At 40.7% G+C, this 23,714-nt stretch overlaps 1 protein-coding gene across 1 annotated transcript in view; it reads left to right on the forward strand.

The window, feature by feature from the left end:
- The first annotated feature begins 17,351 nt into the window (after positions 1–17,351).
- Positions 17,352–23,714, forward strand: part of ccdc3b (coiled-coil domain containing 3b) — a 45,178-nt gene continuing 38,815 nt past the window's right edge. Inside the window, exon 1 of the mRNA XM_073072747.1 lies at positions 17,352–17,961. Within this exon, the coding sequence (XP_072928848.1) occupies positions 17,606–17,961 (356 nt within the window). The 5' untranslated portion in view covers positions 17,352–17,605. The remainder of the gene's footprint in view (positions 17,962–23,714) is intronic.

The raw sequence follows: 23,714 nt of genomic DNA on the forward strand, positions 1-23,714 counted from the left end.
GAGCATAGAAGGTTGAGGGGGGACTTGATAGAGGTATTTAAAGTTATGAGGGGGATAGATAGAGTTGATGTGGATAGGCTTTTTCCATTGAGAGTAGGGGAGATTCAAACAAGAGGACATGAGTTGAGAGTTTAGCAGCAAAAGTTTAGGGGTAACACGAGGGGGAACTTCTTTACTCAGAGAGTGGTAGCTGTGTGGAACGATCTTCCAGTAGAAGTGGTAGAGGCAGGTTCAATATTTTCATTTTTTTTTAAATGGATAGGTATATGGACAGGAAAGGAATGGAGGGTTATGGGCTGAGTGCAGGTTGGTGGGACTAGGTGAGAGTAAGCATTCAGCACGGACTAGAAGGGCCGAGATGGCCTATTTCTGTGCTGTAATTGTTATGAGGTGATATGGATATTGGACCACTGGAAAATGATGCTGGAGATTAGTAATATGGCAGACATACTGAATAAGTATTTTGTGCCAGTCTTCCCTCTGGAAGGCACTAGCAGTATGCCCGAAAGGCAGAAGTGTCAGGGAGCAGAAGTGAGTGTTGTTGCTTTTACTAAGGAGCTTGGGAAGCTGAAAGTTCTAAAGGTAGATAAGTTACTTGGTCCAGATAAACTACACCCAAGGGTTCTGGAAGAGATAGCTAAAGAGATTGTGAAGCCATTGATAATGATTTTTCAAGAATTGATAGATTCTGGATGGTTTTGGAATACTGGAAAATTGCAAATATCACTACACTTTTTAAGAAGGGAGGGAAGCAGAAGAAAGGAAATTAAAGGCCATTTCACCTAGCTTCAGGCAGTTGGGAAGATGTTGTAGTGCATTTTTGAGGAAGAGGTTTCAGGGTACTTGCAGGCACATGATAAAATAGGCCAAAGTTAGCATGGTTTCCTTGAGGGATATTTTGCATGACATCTCTGTTGGAATTCTTTGAGGAATTAACAAGTTGGATAGACAAAGGAGAGTCAGTGGATGTTGTATACTTGGATTTACAAAAGGCCTTTGAAAGGTGCCACCCAAGGCTGCTAAACAAGAGTGCATGGTATTACAGGAAGGATACTGGCATGGATAGAAGATTAGCGGACTGGCAGGAGGCAAAGAGTGCAAATAAAGGGGGCTGATTCTCTTTGGCTGCCAGTGACAGCGGTCAGCGTTGGGACCATCTTTTTCACATTATATATCAATGATTTGGATGACTGAATTAATAGATTTGTGGCCAAGTTTGCAGACGATATAAAGGTAGTTGGAAAGGCAGACAATGCTGAGGAAGCAGGAGTCTACAAAGGATTTGGACAGATTGGGAGAATGGGCAAAGAAGTGGCAGATGGAATATAGTGTAGGCGCTACAGATGGAACTTAGTGCAGGGGTTCTTAACCTGTAGTCCATTGACCCCTCAGGGATCTGTGGATAGATTCCAGGGGGTCTGTGAACTTGGATGGGAAAAAATTTACATCTTTATTTTCACTGACCTCCAACTGAAATGTAACATTTCCTTCAATTATAAATGCAGGCAACAAACCATAGTAATATTAGCAGTACCTGTGATTTTGTCACCAATATAAATCACAGGTACTTCCATATCATATTACAGTTGTTACAAATATCTCAAACTATCATTTATGGCATGTTCATCACTACTTAGAAATTATGTTAGTTATTAGACCCACCAGTAAATTGAACTTGATTGCAGTATTCCTGTCTGCAGACACTCGTGTGATGTAACTGGCCAACTACTGGGCAACTCTGCCCCTAGTAGCTGTTCAGCCACCAAATGATGTAATCATGTGTTCTCACACTTGTGACCCAGACATCAATGTTGCTTTCCATTATTCCCCTATCTACAATTGCTTGTTGATCAATGTGTAGAAGGAGGTGAAGTTGTTTTTATTGTTTATTGAAGTTTTGCAAAATTGGACAGTTCAAATGAGAATTATTAACTCTCCATAAGGCCACATAGCCTTTTGTAATACCAAGCGATTCCATACACAACAATAGCCGAATTCCAGGAACGCCTGAGCTACTGCTGTAATCTATGTGTCTGTCCGAGTATCCAACAGCCATTAAAAGTATTAAATCTTTGACTGAATTGTAAAACTTGCCTTATTTAACTTACTTAGCATACAAATTTCTTGACTATCTTACACTTAATTAACATACTGATTACTTATTTCTTTGCAGATTTATCTAATTACTTAAAAACCATACAAAATTACTGAATTTCAAAAAAAGTCAAATATTTTATTTTAGTTTATTTTGTATTTTTTGCAGACCAAATTTAAGTTGAAATGTTGAAGAAAAGGAAATATGAAAGGTATGATATACAGTTTCAGCTGCATTAATGGACATGACAGGACACCAAAAGCCAAAGTGTTTTTTGTGTGGAAAAATTCTTGTGAACAGAAGTATGAAGCCAGCAAAACTGAAAGAGCATCTCACGCATGTCCATCTTGCAAATGCATCATGCGAAGAAAGACCAATTCAAAAAAAGTTGGGACGTGTACAAAACTTGGGTTTTGCCATTTCACAAAAATATTTTCTTGAAGCATCCTATAGAGTTGCTTACCGGGCTGTCAAACAAAAGAAGCCTTACACTGCTGCAGAGACTTTAGAAAAGCCATGTGCACTGGAAATAGTTGAGCTGCTTTGTGGACTGGAAGAGAGGAACAAACTGGAAGCAGTTCCCTTATCAAAAAATGAGATATGTTCTCAAATAGTTGAAATTTCTTTTAACATTTTGAAGCAGATTGGCAGCCTTGTAATTCCCGTTCAGTATGCTACTGGATGAAACAATAGACATCTCTCAATGTAGTCAGCTCCTTGTTTTTGTTTGTTATGTGGATGCTGACACCATCAAAGAAGAATTCTTATTTGAGTCCCTTTTGGAAACTACAAAGGCCATTAACATTTTGGAAAAAGTAAAAAGTTTTTTTGCCAACCAAAACTTTGACTGGAAAGAAAAATTCATACCCTTTGCACAGATGGAGTGCCTGCAATGCTTGGTAATGCATCTGGTTTTGCTACTTTAGTGAAAAAGGAAGCTCCTCGCATCATTGTAAATCAGTGTTTTTTTTCACACAGACATGCACTGGCAACAAAGACTTTCCCAACAACCCTGAAAGAAGTTTTGTCAACAGCCTTAAAAGTCATCAACTTTTTTAGAAGCAGGCCCCCCTGAATAATCACATTTTTATAAGACTTAGTTAAGAAATATGTGCAGAATATGAAGTGCTTCTCTACCACACAGAAGTCTGCTGGCTTTCAAGAGGACAAGTCTTGAAGCGTTTGTTTGATACAAAATTGTCTGTCAATTTCTTTGAAGAGAGTCATCTGTGAACACCTGGAAACAGTTCAGAACTCTTTCAAAAGTCATTTCCAACTTGATGGCATTGAATTTGATCCATGGATCCGCAATCCTTTTCTTTGTGATATAAACTGTATCGAAGGTATTGACCTAGCCAAAAAGCCTTGGAAAATTCTGGTGTTCCGTGAAAGAAGCCTTTCCTTGCCTTGTAAAGTGAATTATGGGAGGTTTAATTTCACTTCCAACAATCTATCATGGTGAATCATATTTTCAGCATTTGTAACCATTTGAAAACCATTAGATGTCCAACATGACATGCGCGTGGCTTTGTCAAAGACCACCCACAGTTTTATGTTCTTACTCAAGCTAAGCACAACAGGCCACTGATATGTCTTTGAAAAATAACATTTTAATATATTTTAAATGTATTATTTTGTTATTTAATATGTTTATAAAGAAACCTGTATATAACTATATCACAAATTAGTTTTTAAAATATTTTGGTAGCTATATTTCAATATAATTGGTTTCTTTTATAATCCTATGTATTCTATTTTATATATTCTCTGCCACATTCAATGGGAATGATACTGAGTAGATACAAGGCGCTTTCCTGTAGTAATGAAGTGAAATTGTGAAACATTACAGACAGTGCCTAGTTCTCTATGCTTTGCCAATTGGGATGACGGAAAGCCTGCTGGAAGGCTGTGGGGTGGAATAAGGGAGGAAAAAGGGAGGAATGCCACTTTCTGTTCAGTGCAGAAGAAATCAATAGCCACCATAACCCTTTCAATAATCAATAAGCACAGTGGCAACACCACCTCAGACACACAATCCACCTCCAACAACTCAGAACAACAAAGTTATAGATAAGTTAAACAAAGCTAATGATGTTTCACAAAAACTGCTCTATAAATAGTTATCCATTCCAAACATGTTCAAACCAATCAGTCAGCCACATTCAAAACACTAATGACCTCCCCTGCAGGTTATTGTTTGTTTGCTGAAGAGCATATTTTATGATACAGGGCCAATGTGGCCTTTCTGAATCAAGTTTCTTCATGCTATTGCACACAATGGTGTTCTTAAGTGTGCTATTGTTACAGTACTTAATTTATCTTTGAGAAAGAAGGAAGAAGTGATAGATATAAGGATTTTATTCCCTAGAGTATAGGAGAATGAGGGAAGATTTAATAGAGGCCTACCAGATTAAGATAGATAGATAGATATGGTAAAAACAAGCAGGCTTTTCCCACTGTGATTGTGTGAGACAAGAACTAGAGATCATGGGTTAAGGGTGAAAGGTGTAATGTTTAAGGGGAACATGAAAGGGAACTTCTCCATGTGGAGGGTGGTGAGAGCTACTATCAGAAGTGGTGGTTGCAGGTTTAATTTCAACATTTACAATAAATTTGGATAGGTAAATAAACAGAAGTGATATGGAGGGCTATGGTCTGGTTGCAGGTCAATGGGTCTAGGCAGAATAATAGTTTGGCATGGAATAGATGGGCTGAAGGGGCTTTAGTGTTCCATGACTCAATGACTCTATAAAAGTAAACTTATTTTAATGTTTCATGCAATGCTTTACTGAAAAACGAAGCACGTTAACTATTCATTGCATTTGCACCTCTTTGCAAGAGCAAATTCTGAAATAGACCACATTTACCACTAGTTAGTGGGGTAAAGAGATGGAGCACATAGTACAGAGAGTGTCACCCTTGTTTAAATAGGACATACAACCATTATTCTGTCTAACTAGCTAGACTGAACAATCGTTAATGAGCAACACAAAGACTGAAATAGGAACTGTCATTTACATGGGTGAGGAAGCCTCTCAATTATTGTAGTAGTGTACCACCCCTGAAGAGTTTTAAGGAATGTACTTAAAAAATTGTCTATAAATATAAGAATGAAAAAGTTTATTCCTGTAAATATTTTTATCATGAATAAAATTTAACTTGCTATATTAAAAATATAATAATTCCCAAATATGAAACTGAATCAACGTAGTAAAAATAGGATTGGCAGATAAATGAGACAGAAAGAAGAGAAGCCTTCAGAGCTCTAAATGACATATTTTTGAGTGAAGTAGAATACTGAAATTCTCAAGAATAACTAAAAGCTGCATTAGTAAGTGAATTTCGACAGACAAAAGTTAATAGTGAGTATTGAACAGTTTGTATATCAATAGTTTAAAACCACAGTAATAATAGACTCCTGTTTAGGCAAGTCCTTGCGATGGAAGCTAAGTTACTTCCACTCTAGATTTTGGCATATCTGGGTCTGCAGGTTTGTCTGTAGGTGGTGCAAGTGAGACTGCGCAAAACTAAAGCAGACAAATCTTAACTTATTTGAGGAATTAAGTTTTCGGCATGATATAATTACTCCATTTTGGCACTCAATGTATTTGAAGAGTGAGTCAGATAGTGATAATATAATGCAGTATATAATGCAGTTATAATGCAGTTTCTGACGGAATAGGCACTTCTGATAAATAGTTCCAACTCTGCACAGTTAACCACATTGTTGTGGCTTCACATTCATTTCTGGTGCAAAAATATGCACATTAGTCAGTTTTACTTTGGTACATTTTCTTAAACTTGTCAGAATATATGTGGCTTAAAAGTTCATCTTTTAAATTGCCCTTTATAAAGATCTTCCCTAGAGAGACGCTGTCAAAAATTGCCAAACACGCTAGGATAAGGAAGCAGTTGTCCCCAGGACTGAGGATGACTTGCTTCCACTTGGCTTTGTCATTTTGGAGGCAACTGAGGGAACTGCAGACTATTGCTGATAGAATGGGTAGCCAGGTCACTGGAGAAATGGAATGGGGAGCTTCTGTATGGTCCTGGCACGCAGTTTTAAGATTCTCAACGCCATTCTGAATGCTTATCCTCCACCTTGAATGGCCATGAGAATCAGTAGAAGTACCATTAATAAAAGGGACCCTACTCTTATAAACAACCTATACCAATACTTCTGCCCAGCGTCCTTTATTCATTGATATCATGCTTTCTTTCAAGTTCAAGTTTGTTGTCATTCAATCATAGACGTGTATACAGCTAAATGAAACATCAAATTTCTGGGGCCAAGGTGCAAAACACATAACATCAATCACACAGAGCACATACAGTCACATACAGTACATACAGTCACACACAGTCACACAAAACACATTCAATCACACACAGTACATACAGTCACACACAGTCACACAAAACACATTCAATCACACACAGTACATACAGTCACATACAGTACATACAGACATGGACAACACAGTCACACAGTACACACAGTCATACAGTTACACACAGCACATAGTCACAAACGGTACATACAATCACACACAGTACATACAATCACACACAGCACATACAGTCACACACAGTACATAGTTGCACACACTACATAGTCACACAGTCATACAATTACACACAGCACATAGTCACAAACAGTACATACAATCACACACATACATACAGTCACACAGTACATAATCACACACATTATATACAATCATGTACAGAACAGTCACACACAGTACATACAGTAAGACACTGCACATAGAATCACACACTACATATTTACATACAGAACTTAGTCACACACAGTACAAACAATCACACACAGTATATACAGTCACACACAGTACACAGGCACCCACAGTACATACAGTCACACACAACAGATACAGTCACATGTAGTACATAGTCACACAAATTACAATCACACACAGTACAAAGTCACATACAGCACATACAATCACACACAACACATACAGTGGCACACAGTATATAAAGTCACACGCAGCACATAGTCACACACAGTACATACAATCACACACCACACAATCACACACAGTACATACAGTCACAGACAGTACATCACCACATACAGCACATACAGAACATACAATCGCACACAGTACATAATAACACACATCATATACAATCAACATAGCGCATAGTCATACACAGTACATACAGTCACATAGTACATAGTCACACACAGTATATACAATCATGCACAGTTCATACAGTCACACACAATGTACTCACACACAGCACATACAGTCACATGCAGTACATACAACCACACTCAGTACATAGTAACACATAGTATATATAATCAACATAGCACGTAGTCACATACAGTATATACTTTCACACACAGCACATACAGCCACAGTACATACAATCACATAGTACATAGTCACACACAGTACATACAATCACACACAGCACAGTTGCACACAGTATATACAATCACACTCAGTACATAAGTCACACACAGTGCATAGTCACACATAGAACATGCAATCAATACAGTACATACAGTCACATGCAGTACATACAACCACACTCAGTATACAGTAACACACAGTATATACAATCAACATAGAACATAGTCACACACAGTACATAGAGTCACACAAAGTACATACAGCCATACACAGTACATACAATCACACATAGCACATACAGTCACATGCAGGGCATACAGTCACACACAGCACAAAGAGTCACACACAGTACGCACTTTCACACAGTATATACATTCACGCACAGTACATACAGTCACACATGGCACATACAGTTACAATCCAGCACATATACAGTTACAATAATACAGTCACAACATAATATTAGAACAAGTCCATGAGTGGCATGACCTGAAGATTGATGGCTCATGTGATGTCCTAGAGACACGTTTCTATAAGAATAAGCACGTAGCAGTTCCATTATGGTGCAGGGGGCAGGGCTTCAGGTTCTTTGTTGCTTTGTTAAAACTGACCACCACAACAAACAAGCCGACTAAATCATAGATTATATTGAGCTCTCAGTTTATCATTGTGTCCTCTGGTTAATAGACTACTACAGAACAGCTTATTAATATCAACATTAGATAAAGGTTTGTTTAGTTTGGCTCACTGCCAAAATAGAGTATTTAAATACAGCCTCAACAGGGGAACGGCTCCAAAAAAGAAACGCAAATGACTAGCCAATATGAAAGATGGTTGCATAAAATTTCACGACCAGATAAGGTTAATGAGAGGACATGTCCTCTTCCATTACCACACAAGGAGTGCCTGGAGGCTGAAGGGCGTTCGTCAAAAAATGGTCCAGGCATTAGCATGTGGTCAAAGTCAGTCCACGGCCCGGACAGCTTGCTGCAATCCAAAATAAAGCCCCGGGCACGTTCAGCTTCCATAGGAGCTTGTATGGCTACTGAAGAGTCTTTCCCAAAGACACTCTCTTTAAGGGATGCCCATTCTCCAAGAAGATCCTCAGTCACTTTCAATCTTAATTCAAAGGAATTCAAAGGGCACCGGAGACTGTCTGTCCCACAAGAGGCAATTTTAATGGCTCCGAAATCCATCCTGAAGAGAGAGAGCCCTCACGGTAGCGATTCTTCAGGAAACCATAACACCAGGGGTGAGTCTACAAAGCCGAACCCACTCTGTGCTACAAGGGGACCTGTCTCCCTGGGTACCGCTCCCAGAAGGTTCAGCCCTCAGGCGGCGATGTGCAGCTCCGAATTCGCCAGAGTTCTCCTGGAACTCCGGACACAGGGGCAGGATGACCCGGCATCCATGTCAATGGAGCCACCTGTGTGAAGAATTTGAGAATTAAATTCTTTAATAATTCCCTAAGTTTCACAAGGAGGATCGGAATGGAACCCCTTCTCTAATCCGAAATGGAGAATGAAGATGGAGTGAAAACAAATTTAAAAATACAAGAGATTCTGCAGATGCTGGAAAGCCAGAATAACACCTGCAAAATTCTGGAGGAATTCAGTAAATCAGGTAGCATCTATGGAGAGGAATAACAGATGTTTCCCCCGGAGACCTTTCATCGAATTTAAGAACTCTGTTTTTAAATACTGTATTTTGTGTATTATTGCTTAGAAATAATTATTATTGAAAATATCTGAGTGTGTTTATTTCTTAATCCTAGATTTTTCCATGTACCTGCAGATGCTCTATAGTAAAATAATGTTTATATAACCTTATCTGTAGATCTAAGTCAAGTTTGTTTGGATATATCTAATACAACCTGAGAAAGAACTTTGCATTTTGAGACATTTGAGCACCATCAAATTTTAACTCCAACGCTAGGGGAACATTGTTGGATTAAGCTCCATCTGAATTCAGTCCATTCTGAATTAATTGATTCCAAATGCATAACTAACATTTAACAAACTGGAAGTAAAACGAAAATGTGATCTTGACAATCAGGTTCTCGGTATATCACATTAGATTAATCACAGGTGAAATCATTATGGAGTAGCATCTGGAAAGAAATATGGACGTAGGTTAAGGAAGGGAATCTGTCCAAAACAATAAGAGAACATTTGGTGAGAAAATATTGGGCTCAGTGTAGAATGATTTACCTCTAAGTGAGGTAGAGTGGTTTAAGTACAGAAAGGAAGAATTCTGATTTACTGTATAAGAATGCCACATCCCAATAGAATTGCTACATACCAGCAGAATGAATAACCTGCTAAGTTCTTGGTTGTTGGAATGGCTACCAGCATAAAAGCCAGGACCAACAGGCTCCAGGGCCGTTTCTTCCACCAGGCCATCAGACTGCTTAACTATTGCTAACACAGCTGTATTTCTATGTTATATTGACTATCCTGTTGTACATGCTATTTATTATATATTACTAAAAGTTACACATTGCATATTTAGACTGAGACGTAACGTAAAGATTTTTACTCCTCATGTATATGAAACATGTAAGTAACAAAGTTGATTCAATTCAAAAGTACAATAAAGACATTGGTTTGAAAGAGTAACACCTACCAAGCTACTTGCTTAGCATAAGGTGCACCAATAACAGCTATCCTGCAGTTCAATAGTTAAAGGTCAGTAACTTACTTTCCCAAAGAATAACAATGTTAATGGTACCGAAATACAAACTGATCAGAAGTTTAGATGTTTAAATCAAATTGTCAGATTCCTCTATATCTCCACCACCCATGTATAAATGAGATGCAATGAGATCCAAGCAGCTAAGTGTGGCTGAAAGTGATTAACGCAACGTACCGGAAATCAGCTGGCTTGTGTCTGGTATGGAGGGGCCTCTGCACAAGATCAGAAAAAGCTGCAGAAAGTTAGAAACTCAGCCAGCACCATCATAGGCACTAATCTCCCTAGCATCCAGGAGACCTTCAAAAGGCAATGCCTCAAAATGGTGGCATTGATCATTAAGGACCCCTATAACCAGGACATGCCCTTTTGTCATTGCCCCCCTCAAGGAAGTGGTGCAAGAACCGGAAGACACACACTCAGGGTTTCAGGAACAGCTTCTTCCCCTCTACCATCAGATTTCTGAAAGGACAATGAATCCATGAACACTTCCTCAGTATTTTCCCTTCATGCTGCACTATTTATTTAATTTTATTTTATATACATATTATCGTAATTTATAGTTCTTTAGTTATATATTTCAATGTACTGCTGCCACAAAACAACAAATTTCATGACATATTTCAGTGTTATTAAACCTGATTCTGACTCTTCATGATTCCCAGCAGCTGCCAGTCTGGAGCAGGCATCTTGCAGAAAAGCAGTTAGTACACCATTTGGTTTCCATGGTGGTGGTTTCTTTAAGCAGGGACTTATAGATATTTAGAGCACCATATATAGAGAGAAGGTCAATCCATGCAGACATAAAAATTACCTGTTTTGGTTAATCAAATTTTCTGGCTCTTGGTGGGTGGGTATTTGTAAAATGTAATGAAAGTTGCTGCTTCCACTACACTCTCAGGTTATAACTTCCAGATCCTGGTTACTTACTGGCCAAAAGGTAAATTCCTCAACTTCTTTCAGATCTTTCTAGCGATTAGTTTAATTGTATCCCCTTCATAATTGTCCTCTCTGCTGAGGGGTGGATGTTTCCCATTCACTCGGTGTGTACCTTTTGTAACCTGGGTCCTGATGAAGTGTCTTGACCTGAAATATCAACTCTTTATTTCTCTCCACAGAAATTGCCTGACCTGCTGAATTCCTCCAGCATTCTCCAGATTTCCAGCATCTCTAGAACCTCTTGTGTTAAATTGTATACCTTGATTAAATCTCCACAATCATTTTACATAATCTAAATTTCCAGGCCTATATATTTCTGCTTCCTCTCGTGTGATATAACTGTGGCTTTTGCACTATTTTACACAGCCTCAGCTTAATCCACACTGCTCTTATAAGCATTTCAGCCTTTAAAGGCAAGAGTCCTCTGAATGGTCTTTATCACCCATTTTTCATCATTCATGACAGACACTCCAATATCTCTTCATTCTAAACTTATTAGCATCTCATAATCGATTATTGTGTCTGATTCAAGATGCAAGATTGGTTAATGAAATTTCCTGTATACTGTACAAATGTAAAGGAAAACAAAATAATTATTACCCCAGATCTGATGCAGCTGAAAAAACCCCACAAAAGACAAAAAAAATAATAATTTTAAAAACACAATAAATAAATAAATATATAAATGCATACATACATAGGCTTATATACATAGTATGTCTATAACGTAACACTGGGTTGTATATAAGGTGACTGATGGACAATAATAAAGTAATGGTGGAATTAATGGGAGAAGGTGTTCATCCACTTTACCACTTGGGGAAAGTAACTGTTTTTGAGTCTAATGGTCCAGGCATGGATGCTATGGAGCCTCCTCCCTGATGGGAGTGGGACAAACAGTCCATGAGCAGAGTGGGAGGGATCCTTCATGATGTTATTAGCCTTCCAGTATGTGTTTATATATGTCCTTGATGGTGGGTAGGCTGGTGCTGGTAATGCGTTGGACAGATCCTTTGTGATGATACTAGCCTTTTTCCAACACCTTTCAGTATATATTTATGTATGTCCTATTTGGTGGGTAGGCTGGTGCCGGTAATGCGTTGGACAGTTTTAGTTCCCATTGGAGAGCCTTCCTGTCTGCCGCAGCGCACTTTTCATACACTGTAAAGAGTGAGGCAGCTTGTTAGGATGCTCTCTACTGCTCATTTGTAGAATAACATGAGCTTGGATGTGCAAAGCCCAGCTCTCTTCAGCCTCCTCAGAAAGTAGAGGCATTTGTGAGCTTCCTTGACTGTGTAGAATGTGTTCTGGACCAAGAGGTTGTGTGTGGTGTGCACTCCCAGGAGTTTGAAACTGCTTTCAGTTTCCACTACTGTGCCTCTGGTGTAAAGAAGGATGTGAGTGGTGCGAGTTCTCCGTAAATTGATAATCATCTTCTTTGTCTTGTTGACATCAAGGAAGGAGACGGTCATCTTATTCTCCCCACCCCCCTAAATGCATTCTGACACTTCTCTTAAATAAATTCCAGTTGCACCTTTTTGGCCCATTAGAAATTCTATTGATGTCTTTGTGCTGCCTACAGTTTCATTTTCCTCATTTTCAGCCATACTGCTATTATGCTGACTTAAGTCTGAAGTATTGATATAGGCTCAATAAACAAAGTTCCGCACACGGTACCATAATTTCCTCATTGCTTATTTTAGTACTTATGATAAATCCTCTAATAGGTTCAGTCTCTGTAGAACGTAGAAAACCTACAGCACAATATAAGCCCTTTGTCCCACAATGCTGTCGCAAACACATACCAACTTGAAAAATTACATAGGGTTACCCATAGCCCTATCTGAGCTCTATGTACCTATCCAGAAGTCTGTTAAAAGACCCTATTGTATCCACCTCCACCACTGTCACTGGCAGCCCACTCACCACTCTCTGTGTAAAAAACTTAGATCTGACATCTCCTCTGTACCTACTTCTAAACACCTTAAAGCTGTGCCCTCTCGTGTTAGCCATTTCAGCCCTGGGAAAAAGCCTCTGACTATCCACATGATCAATGCCTCTCATTATCTTATACACCTCTATCAGGTCACCTCTCATCCTCCGTCGCTCCAAGGAGAAAAGGCCGTGTTCATTCAACCTATTCTCATAAGGTATGCTCCACAATCCAGGCAGCATCCATGCAAAACTCCTTTGCACCCTTTCTATGGTTTCTACACCCTTCCTGTAGTGAGGTGACCAGAACTGAGCACAGTACTCCAATTGGGGTCTGATGAGCATCCTATATAGCTGTAACATTACCTCTCGGCTCTTAAACTCAATCCCACGGTTGATGAAGGCCAATGCATCGTATACCTTCTTAACCACAGAGTCAACCTGCGCAGCAGCTTTGAGTGTCCCATGGACTTGGACCCCAAGATCCCTCTATATTTATTATATCCTCAAAGTGTACATTTAGAACAATACTTGTCTTTAACCTTCATTGTGAGATTATTCCTTCGGTCTCTATTATACTCTACCCTTTCTCCTAGTGTCATTCACTTTTTATTTATAACTCAGTTTAGAGGTTTTTTTTTCATTTTACCTGCCATTATTTTCTCTTTCACCCTTTTTGATTTCTTTATTTCATTTAAATTTTCATTTCTACACTCCCAATATTCTGTCAAGGTAACTATAGTTTTGAGATTGCGGTGTCTTCACCACCCAGCACATCAAGATTTGAAACCATGTTTTATTAAGAATATACTTGGTCTAAACCCTTCAATGTTCCAATAATAAGATGCCTTTGTTTCTAGAATTCTGTTAAAACCTATTTCAGCTTTACAGTTCCTCAATTTAGAAAAGCCTCTCCTCTATGTGTCTCCTTTTGCAGTGCTAAATCTGACCAGGTTCTGAGTGCTCATGCCAAGCGAAGTGGCTATCCACAGACACACCTTCCATGCACTGATATTTATTCCTTCAGCCTGTTTGGTACCACACTCTCTCTTCAACTTTGTTTTCTCTATACCCGCTTCCTTGTTTACTCTCCTGGTTTAGGTTATGGAAATTGAAATCAATCCACTTTACCTAGAAATTTCAATGCACCATAATCCATATGATAAATAGTCATAGCAGTTTTGATCATCAAGGATACGAAGAAATGGGAATGGAGACACAAACATAGCACTGAGGGCAGGTCTGTGCTTTAATTGTTTCCCTCCAGTTTTGTAGATTCTGAGGTGATGAGGCCAATGTAGAAGCCACAGTCTTCCACAGGTGGGACAAGTAATAGACAATAGGGTAGGCAGGTGTGTAGTTGGTAAGGTGATGCCACTACTTACACTAGGATTTTGTGTACTCCCAATGCATGGTCTTGTGGTTGCCAATGTCATCCCAAATTCTTCTTTTCCAATGTGATTAGTCATGGGGCAGTACTCCCAAGAATTAGCAGGATATTGCATTTTTTCATGTGGCTTTGAGCTCTTTTTCTATATCCAGTTCTTGTCTCTCTTCCGTTGAGAGAGCTCAGAACAGTGAATCTACTTAAGGAATCTGGCGTAGCATGCATTTGCTGTAGCTAGTCCAGCAAGCATACTGATCATAATTAAGGAAAGTTGGCCTGGAAAAGGATGCTGATATTGTTTTCCCTGTCCTTCCAGTGAGTTTGGAGGATCATGTGGAGACAGAATTAAAGGTATCTTTGCAATGTTTCAGTTGCATCTAACAAGACAAACAGTAGGACTCCAATATTGATTATGTCAGTTCTAACTCCAACTTAGGCGAATGTGGTTCTATTTTGCTATGGCATTCTAAGTGGAACTTGAAGTGAATACTGTGTTGAATTAAACTCCTTCACTCCTGCCACCTTTCAGCTAAAATTGTTGACAGAGTTTCTGGTGATATATAACCCAGATGTAAATGATTCCATATCTCTATTTAAAGTTTAAAGTAAATATATTATCAAAGTGCATATATGACACCATATACAACCCTGAGATTCATTTTCTTGCAGGCATACACAGTAAACCCAAGAAACAAAATAGAATCAGAGAAAGACTGCACTCAATATGATAGACAAACAACCAAAGTGCAAAAGACAACAAACTGAAACTACAAAAAGAATGAGAAATAGAAATAGTAATAACAATATATAAATAAGCAATAAATATTGACAACATGAGATGAAGAGTCCTTGAAAGAGAGTCCTTAGATTGTGGGAACAGTTCAGTGATGGAGCAAGTGAAATTGAGTAAAGTTACTACCTCTGGTTCAAGAGCCTGAGGGTTGAAGTGAACTCCTCCTGAATCTGGAGCTGTGGGTCCTGAAGTTCCTGTACCTGATGGCCGCAGCGAGATGAGAGTGTGGCCTGGGTCTTTGGTGATGGATGTTGCTTTCCTGTGACAGCGCTCCGTGCAGATGTGTTCAGTGGTGGGGAGGGTTTTACCATTGATAGACTGAGCTATATCACAAACAAGAGAAAATCTGCAGATGCTGGAAATCTAAGCAACACACACAAAATACTGGAGGAACTCAGGAGGCCAGGCAGCATCCATGGAAAAGAGTAAGCAATTGATGTTTTGGACCAACATCCTTCATCAGGACTGAGCCGTATCCACTACTTTTTGTAAGAGTTCTGTAGGAAGTAAGAGCAAATCAGTTTCCCCTAGCTATGACTGCTTATTCAATTAAAAGCAATTCCATATTTTTATCAACACAAGAGATTCTGCAACTGCAGGAAGTCCAGAATGCTGGAGGAACTCAGCATCAACGGAGAGGGATAAAGAGTCAGTGTTTCTGGCTGAGACCCCTCAAGTGTCCTAATGAAGGATCTTGGTCTGAAATGTTGACTGTTTATTTAATTCCACAGGTGCTGTCTGACCTGCTAAGTTCCTCCAGCATTTTGTGTGTGTGACTCTATTTTTTATTTTATTGTTTCTCTTTGAGAGATTTTAGATACAATGGCAGCGTGACATAGTATATACCAAATTACCCATACATGACAATTCCAAAACTTTCTTCACAAATTGCTGACATTAACTTCGCAGATGGAACAATTATAACCTATTACACATGAAATGTTTAAAAGCAACTAAATTGTAATAACGGGTCTGTTCATGGATCTAAAATGATTTTACTCACGACTTAATCCCCTGCGAATTTGAAAGACCCCCTTTATCCCTGGAATGTAGAATGCTGAGGGGTGACCTTTCAAAAGCAAAATCATGAGGATATAAAATAAGATGGATGGTCATGATCTTTCCCACAGGGTTGTGGAGAGAAAACTTGAGCGTATAGGTTTAAAGTAAACTTTGGTGGGGGTAGGGTGGCAGAGATTTACGAAGGACCCGAGGGAAACTTCTACACACACCCGGTCTATGGAATTAAGGACCAGAAGAAGTGGTGGTGAGGGAGTACAATTACAATTAGGGCATTGGGGCAGATTCGTGGTTAGGGAAGAATGGAATTGAACCTGATTGGCATGGACAAGTTGGACTGAGAGCTCGTTTCCGCACAGCTGACTGATTCCCTCACTTTCCCGCTGTCCTTTATGCCTTTTTGGGCTGCGGAGGTCACTGATAACGTTCTTCGAGGGAGGACCGCTTGCAGGTGGAAATAACAGGGCAGATGCCTTTGGGAAACACGCAGGTAAAGATAATTCAAGCTGAAAACAATTTTCGCTTTGGGATTTTCCTCGCTTTCCCAGTCGTGCACTGTAAAAAGGATGAACTCCACTTTCCAAACGTTTCGTATCGATGCCTGTTAAACAGTTTACGAATTTAAGCCTGAAATCCACGGGGAGACGAGACTCAAGCATGAAAATCAACATGAAATTCCCCAGATGACTTGCACGTTCACATCCCCAAATGCCAAATTAGCCAGAAAAAGACTGAATAAATCCTTCTGAAAGCACAAAAATGCAGCTTTATTCTAATCTGCACTTCCCACTCTGAAACCGGCAGCTTTTCCAAAAACTGCGCATTTTTCCCTGCTTTATGTTTTCAAACCGCAGAAGTGGAAGGTTTATTTGGCGCATTCTTGGAGGAGCTAGATTACTGCAATAACATTCAGAAATAAAGTTCAAGCAAAAATGCAACTTGCTGGAACCCCAGATAGTCCGCAATAACAAGAGCGGGATATGTTCCTTATGAACAGGTTTGGACCCGTGCCACAATGGTTACTGTCACTTTAAGAAAATGCTGGCGACTCCAACCCCCTTGAAAACTGATCTTGCTTCTGTAAGTTTTTTTTCAGGGATTTGTATTCAGTGCCCAGCGATAGATTAGCCACAATACACACATACAGCAAACCACATGGATCTCGTTAGATAGGCTGTTATTTGCATTCTGTAACGCACCTTCAAAGGATGCACAGTGGTCAGAGGGCAGGGAGGAAAGAAGCAGAGAAAGTTAGCGCAAGTTGGTGAGAGATCAAAGCAGCCCTAATTTACCCAAGCAGCGCTGCACTGTCTGGAGACGGATTTCTGACCCTCTGCACTACGGGATCGGACGGTGTCAGAATGCGGTGGCTCCATATCCTTGTGGTACTGACCTTTCTGACAGAAGGTTGGGGCTGTCAGCTGCCCCACGACTGGAGACCACAAAGTGAGCCGTGCCGGGCTGAACTGGCCGAAATTATCCTCTATGCAAAGGTGTTGGCTATCTACAAGGACACGTACAGCGTGCACAACTACCTCCCGTGGCAGTATGACACAGACCTCTTCTATTCTGCAGAAGTGGAGCTACTGTGTGACCAGGCCTGGGGCAGTATGCTGGAAATGCCAGCCGGAGCCAGGTTTAACTTGACTGGACTCGGTTACTTCCCCTGTCATTCTTACACCGTCGTGGAGAACAACACCTACTATTTTTTCGTGAGGTAGGACAATCTCCTGGGTAGAGACTGGGGACAGTGAGAGGCAGTGTGCGTCTGTGGTCATATGGAATTGGGGGGGGGGGGGTGCGATGCTTTAGTGTGGCAAATCAACGCCTCAAAAATTGGGGTTTGTTTTACCTATAGTTCCGAGACGCAATCCCCACTATTAGATTTACGTGGATTCTATTTGCAATGTGGCATTAAATCGGTTAACAATGGTCACGGTTCCCACAAATGTTGAGAATCGTTTAGTTTGATTGGACGTGTACACTAATACTTCTCTGAGCTTGGCTCCCTGATCCACTTCCCATGGGTGAGGTGCCAGAGTCTTCAGGGATTCCCCAAGAAGCAACTTAAACCTTTGTCTCCACATACTCAATTGCCACAGGTTTAGATTCAAGGACTATTAGTGAATGTGTGGGTTACTTGCTATCTAAAGCACCTCCTTGTGACAATGGACCCTGAACTGTTCAGGATATAATTTAGATAAAATCCAAGAAACAACAGTGCAATTTGTTAGAGTTGTCAGGGTGAAGATTGAAAAATTGATTTAACCATTGCCTGAGGTGACCATTGAAACTTTTATTAATGAGTAGAAAGTGATTGGGTGTTTGGGCCTTGAGGGAACTGTAACTGAGGAGTTTGCTGTGCAAGATATACCAGGGAAAAAGATTCAGTCATTCACTATAGGTGGAAATGCTTATTTATACCGTACAATTCCGTTAACTGAACTGTTGCTTGGTAAATAATTGAGTCTGCATATGGGCTGGTTCAGGGACTGAGGTGGAAGTATGCATATATTTGGTCTTCTGATGAGGGTAGATTTTATTTCTGCACCACAGAGGAGTCTCTTTTCAGCTCTTCTAAATATCACAGAGCCAAGAAGTTGTGTCTGTCCATTGGTTAGCAATGATATCTACCTGGATGCCAGTTAGAAAGGAACAGGAGCAGATTACTGTCTGTCTGATGCAGGTAAAAGGCTCACAATGCCAGACTGGAATGGGTATGAAAAACAGAGGGTTTTTTTGGCCAAAAGCAAATGTTTTTCTCTAAGTTATTCCGCTGTCTCTGATGGAGACTTTTCAATCTTTATCCAGACAACATCATCTGCTGAATTGCCACATTCCTGTTCAAATACAAACATATGTGACCATCTGAACAAAATATTAATTCTGGAGCTGATGTTTCAATCTGATGTAGATGCTTCATTCCAGAAGCAGGTCTAAATATCAATCTCATCAAAAAGTACCCTGCTGTCTTACGTTAATAAACACAAGAAACATAGAAACATAGAAAATCTACAGCACAATACAGGCCCTTCGGCCCACAAAGTTGTGCTGAACATGTCCCAACCTTAGAAAAAACTAGGTTTACCCATAGCTCTCTATTTTTCTAAGCTCCATGTACCTATCCAAAAGACCTTATCGTATCCGCCTCCACCACCGTTGCCGGCAGCCACTTCCATGCACTCACCACTCTCTTGGTAAAAAACTTACCTCTGACATCACCTCTGTACCTGCTCCCCAGCACTTTAAACCTGTGTCCTCTTGTGCCAACCATTTCAGTCATGGGAAAAAGCCTCTGATTGTCCATGCGATCAATGCCTCTCATCATCTTGTACACCTCTATCAGATCACCCCTTATCCTCCATCGCTCCAAGGAGAAAAGGCCGAGTTCACTCAACCTGCTCTCATAAGGCATGCTCCCCAATCCAGGCAACATCCTTGTAAATGTCCTCTGCACCCTTTCTATGGCTTCCACATCCTTCCTGTAGTGAGACAACTAGAACTGAGCACAGTACTCCAAGTGGGGTCTGACCAGGGTCCTATATAGCTACAACATTACCTCTCGGCTCCTAAATTCAATTCCACAATTGATGAAGGGCAATACACCGTATGTTTTCTTAACCACAGAGTCAGCTGCGCAGCTGCTTTGAGCGTCCTATGGACTCGGACCCCAAGACCCCTCTGATCCTCCACACTGCCAAGAGCCTTACCATTAATACTATATTCTGCCATCATATTTGACCTACCAAAATAAACAACTGCATACTTATCTGGGTTGAACTCCATCTGCCACTTCTCAGCCCTGTTTTGCATCCTATCAATGTCCCGCTGTAACCTCTGACAGCCCTCCACACTATCCACATCACCCCCAACCTTAGTGTCATCAGCAAACTTGCTAACCCATCCCTCCACTTCCTCATCCAGGTCATTTATAAAAATCACGAAGAGTAAGGGTCCCAGAAAAGATCCCTGAGGCGCACCACCAGTCACCGACTGCCAGGCAGAATGTGACCCGTTTACAACCACTCTTTGCCTTCTGTGGGCAAGCCAGTTCTGGATCCACAAAGCAAGTGTCCCCTTGGATCCCATGCCTCCTTACTTTCTGAATAAGCCTTGCATAGGGTACCTTATCAAATGCCTTGCTGAAATCCATACACACTACATCTACTACTCTTCCTTCATCAATGTGTTTAGTCACATCCTCAAAAAATTCATTCATGCTCGTAAGGCACAACCTGCCCTTGACAACGCCATGCTGACTATTCCAAATCATATTATATCTCTCCAAATGTTCATAAATCCTGCCTCTCAGGATCTTCTCCATCAACTTACCAACCAATGAGGTAAGACTCATTGGTCTATAATTTCCTGGGCTATCACTACTCCCTTTCTTGAATAAAGGAACAACATCCGCAAACCTCCAATCCTCTGGAACCTCTCCCGTCCGCATTGATGATGCAAAGATCATCGCCAGAGGCTCAGTAATCTCCTCCCTCGCCTCCCAAAGTAGCCTGGGGTACATCTCATCCGGTCCCGGCAACTTATCCAACTTGATGCTTTCCAAACGCTCCAGTACATCCTCTTTCTTAATATCTACATGCTCAAGCTTTTCAGTCTGCTGAAAGTCATCACTACAATCACCAAGATCCTTTTCCATAGTGAATACTGAAGTAAAGTATTCATTAAGTTCCTCTGCTATTTCCTCCAGTTCCATGCACACTTTCCCACTGTCACACTTGATAGGTCCTATTCTTTCACATCTTATCCTCTTGCTCTTCACATACTCGTAGAATGCCTTGGGGTTTTCCTTAATCCTGTCCGCCAAGGCCTTCCCATGGCCCCTTCTGGCTCTCCTAATTTCCTTCTTAAACTCCTTCCTGTTAGCTTTATAATCTTCTGGATCTCTAACATTACCTAGCTCTCTGAACCTTTTGTATGCTTTTCTTTTCATCTTGACTAGATTTATTACAGCCTTTGTACACCACGGTTCCTGTACCCTACCATAACTTCCCTGTCTCTTTGGAACATACCTGCGCAGAACTCCACACAAATATTCCCTGAACATTTGCCATACTTCTTCCGTACTTTTCCCTGAGAACATCTGTTCCTAATTTAAGCTTCCAGTTTCCTCATAATTCCCCTTACTCCAATTAAACGCTTTTCTAACTTGTCTGTTCCTATCTCTCTCCAATGCTATTGTAAAGGAGATAGAATTATGATCACTATCTCCAAATTGCTCTCTCACTGAGAGATCTGACACCTGACCAGGTTCATTTCCCAATACCAAATCAAATACAGCCTCTCCTCTTGTAGGCTTATCTACATATTATGTCAAGAAACCTTCCTGAACACACCTAACAAACTCCCCCCATCTAAACTCTTTACTCTAGGGAGATGCCAATCAATATCTGGGAAATTAAAATCTCCCATCACGACAACTCTGTTATTATTACACCTTTCCAGGAACTGTTTCCCTATCTGCTCCTCGGTTTCCCTGTTACTATTAGGCGGCCTATGAATCACACCCAGTGAAGTTATTGACCCCTTCCTATTCCTAACCTCCACCCACAGAGACTCCGTAGACAATCCCTCCATGGCGTCCATCTTTTCTGCAGCCGTGACACTATCTCTGATCAACAGTGCCACACCCTGAAGAGATTCTGTAGATGCTGGAAATCCAGAACAACACACACAAAGTGCTGGAGGAACTCAGCAGGTCAGACAGCTTCTATGGAAATTAATAAATAGTCGACGTTTTGAGCTGAGGCCCTTCATCAGGACCCTAAAGGAAGGGAGAAGACTTCAGGTTAAAAAGGTACTTGGAGGTGACGAAGAACCAAATAGAAGGTGTTAGGTGGGAAAGGTAGAGGGCTGGAGAAGAAGGAATCTTATGTTGATGTTTTTTCTGATGCAAATATTTCTATAACTTTATGTTTCCAAAGAGTTGAAATATGATATCCTCTTAAAAGCAGATGTTTCTGTCCAGATTTAGAAGAGGTAGATGTCCGTCAGAGAGAAATGTCCCATTCTTTACGGTACATGTGGTTCTATGTTTCTATTGCAGTTGTATTTGTCCAGATGAGGACATATGCATCCATCTGATCAAAATATTACATTTGTCCAGCAGAGGTAATTTTATATACTGCAGATGCTTCTGCCTTGGCACAGATACACACTTCAAACTGATAGAGATGCACTATTTTCATCTTATGCTGATTTCTCTAATTCATTGCAGATGTTCCAATCCACAGATACCTCTATTTGATGCAGATGTTTCCCAACGAGATAAACATTTTTTGTTAATGGGAAACAGCTATCCCTGTCCATCAGATATGATGGTGAGGTTGCAATCTGTCTTCATTTCAGGGGTTGGAGGTGCTTCTACTTCATGGAGACTTTTGAGTTCATGTCTATGCCCACCAAATTAAAATGGTAGTGGTTCAAGGATGCAGATGCAGATGTTTTCTACCATCTGATAAAGATGTATGGAATCGGAATAAAAAGCCTCAGATTCTGGAAAGTATCTGTTAGGTCAGGAGAGATCTGTGGCGAGAGAAACTGAGCTACCATTTCAGGTCAATGACCTTTCATCAGAACTTGTACTGCAATCACTTTGGGTGTGACAGAATATGATTGGCAACAAAATTGGGATTATAAACATGAGAAAGTCTGTAGATGCTTGAAATCCAAACAACACATACAAAATGCTGGAGGAGCTGAGAAGGTCAGGCAGCATCTATGGAAATTAATAAAGAGTCAATGTTTTGGGCTGAGACCCTTCATCAGGACTGTAAAAGAAGGGAGAAGATGTCAGAATAAAAAAGGGGAAGGAGGTTACCTCGAAGGTGATAGGTGAACCCATGTGGGTGGCAAAGGTAAACTGCTGGAGAAGAAGAAATGTGATAGGAGAGGAGAGTGGACCATAGGAGGAGGGGACCCGGGGGAAGTGATAGACAGGTCAGAACAGGTAAAAGGTGGAATAGAAGAAAGTGGGGGGGGGGGGGTGGGAGGTTAGAGGCTACCCAGTACCCAGACAGAGCAGAAGGTGTTGCTCCTCCATCCTGATGCTGGCCTCATCTTGGCCAAGAGGAGACCATGGACCAACAGGCCAGAATTGGAATGGGAATAGAATTGAAATATTTGGGCACCAGGAGGTTTTACTTTTGGTGGATGGAATGAAAGTATTTGAAAACGCAGTCCCAATTTATGATGGGCATCACCAATGTAGAAGAGGCTGCATTGGGAGCACTGGACATAATAGACAACTCCAGCAGATTTGGATGTGATGTATTGCCTCACTGTAAGGACTGTTTGGGGCCCTGAATGGAGGGGAAGGAGGAGGTGACTGGACAGGTGTAGCACTTAGGCAATTTGCAGGGGTAAGTGCTGGGAGGGAGATTAGTGGGGAGGGACAAATGAACAGGAGAATCACGGAGGAAACGATCCTTGTGGAAAGCAGAGTGGGGGAGA

This window comes from Hemitrygon akajei, chromosome 19 (assembly GCF_048418815.1).
Source record: "Hemitrygon akajei chromosome 19, sHemAka1.3, whole genome shotgun sequence".
Lineage (NCBI taxonomy): Eukaryota > Metazoa > Chordata > Chondrichthyes > Myliobatiformes > Dasyatidae > Hemitrygon > Hemitrygon akajei.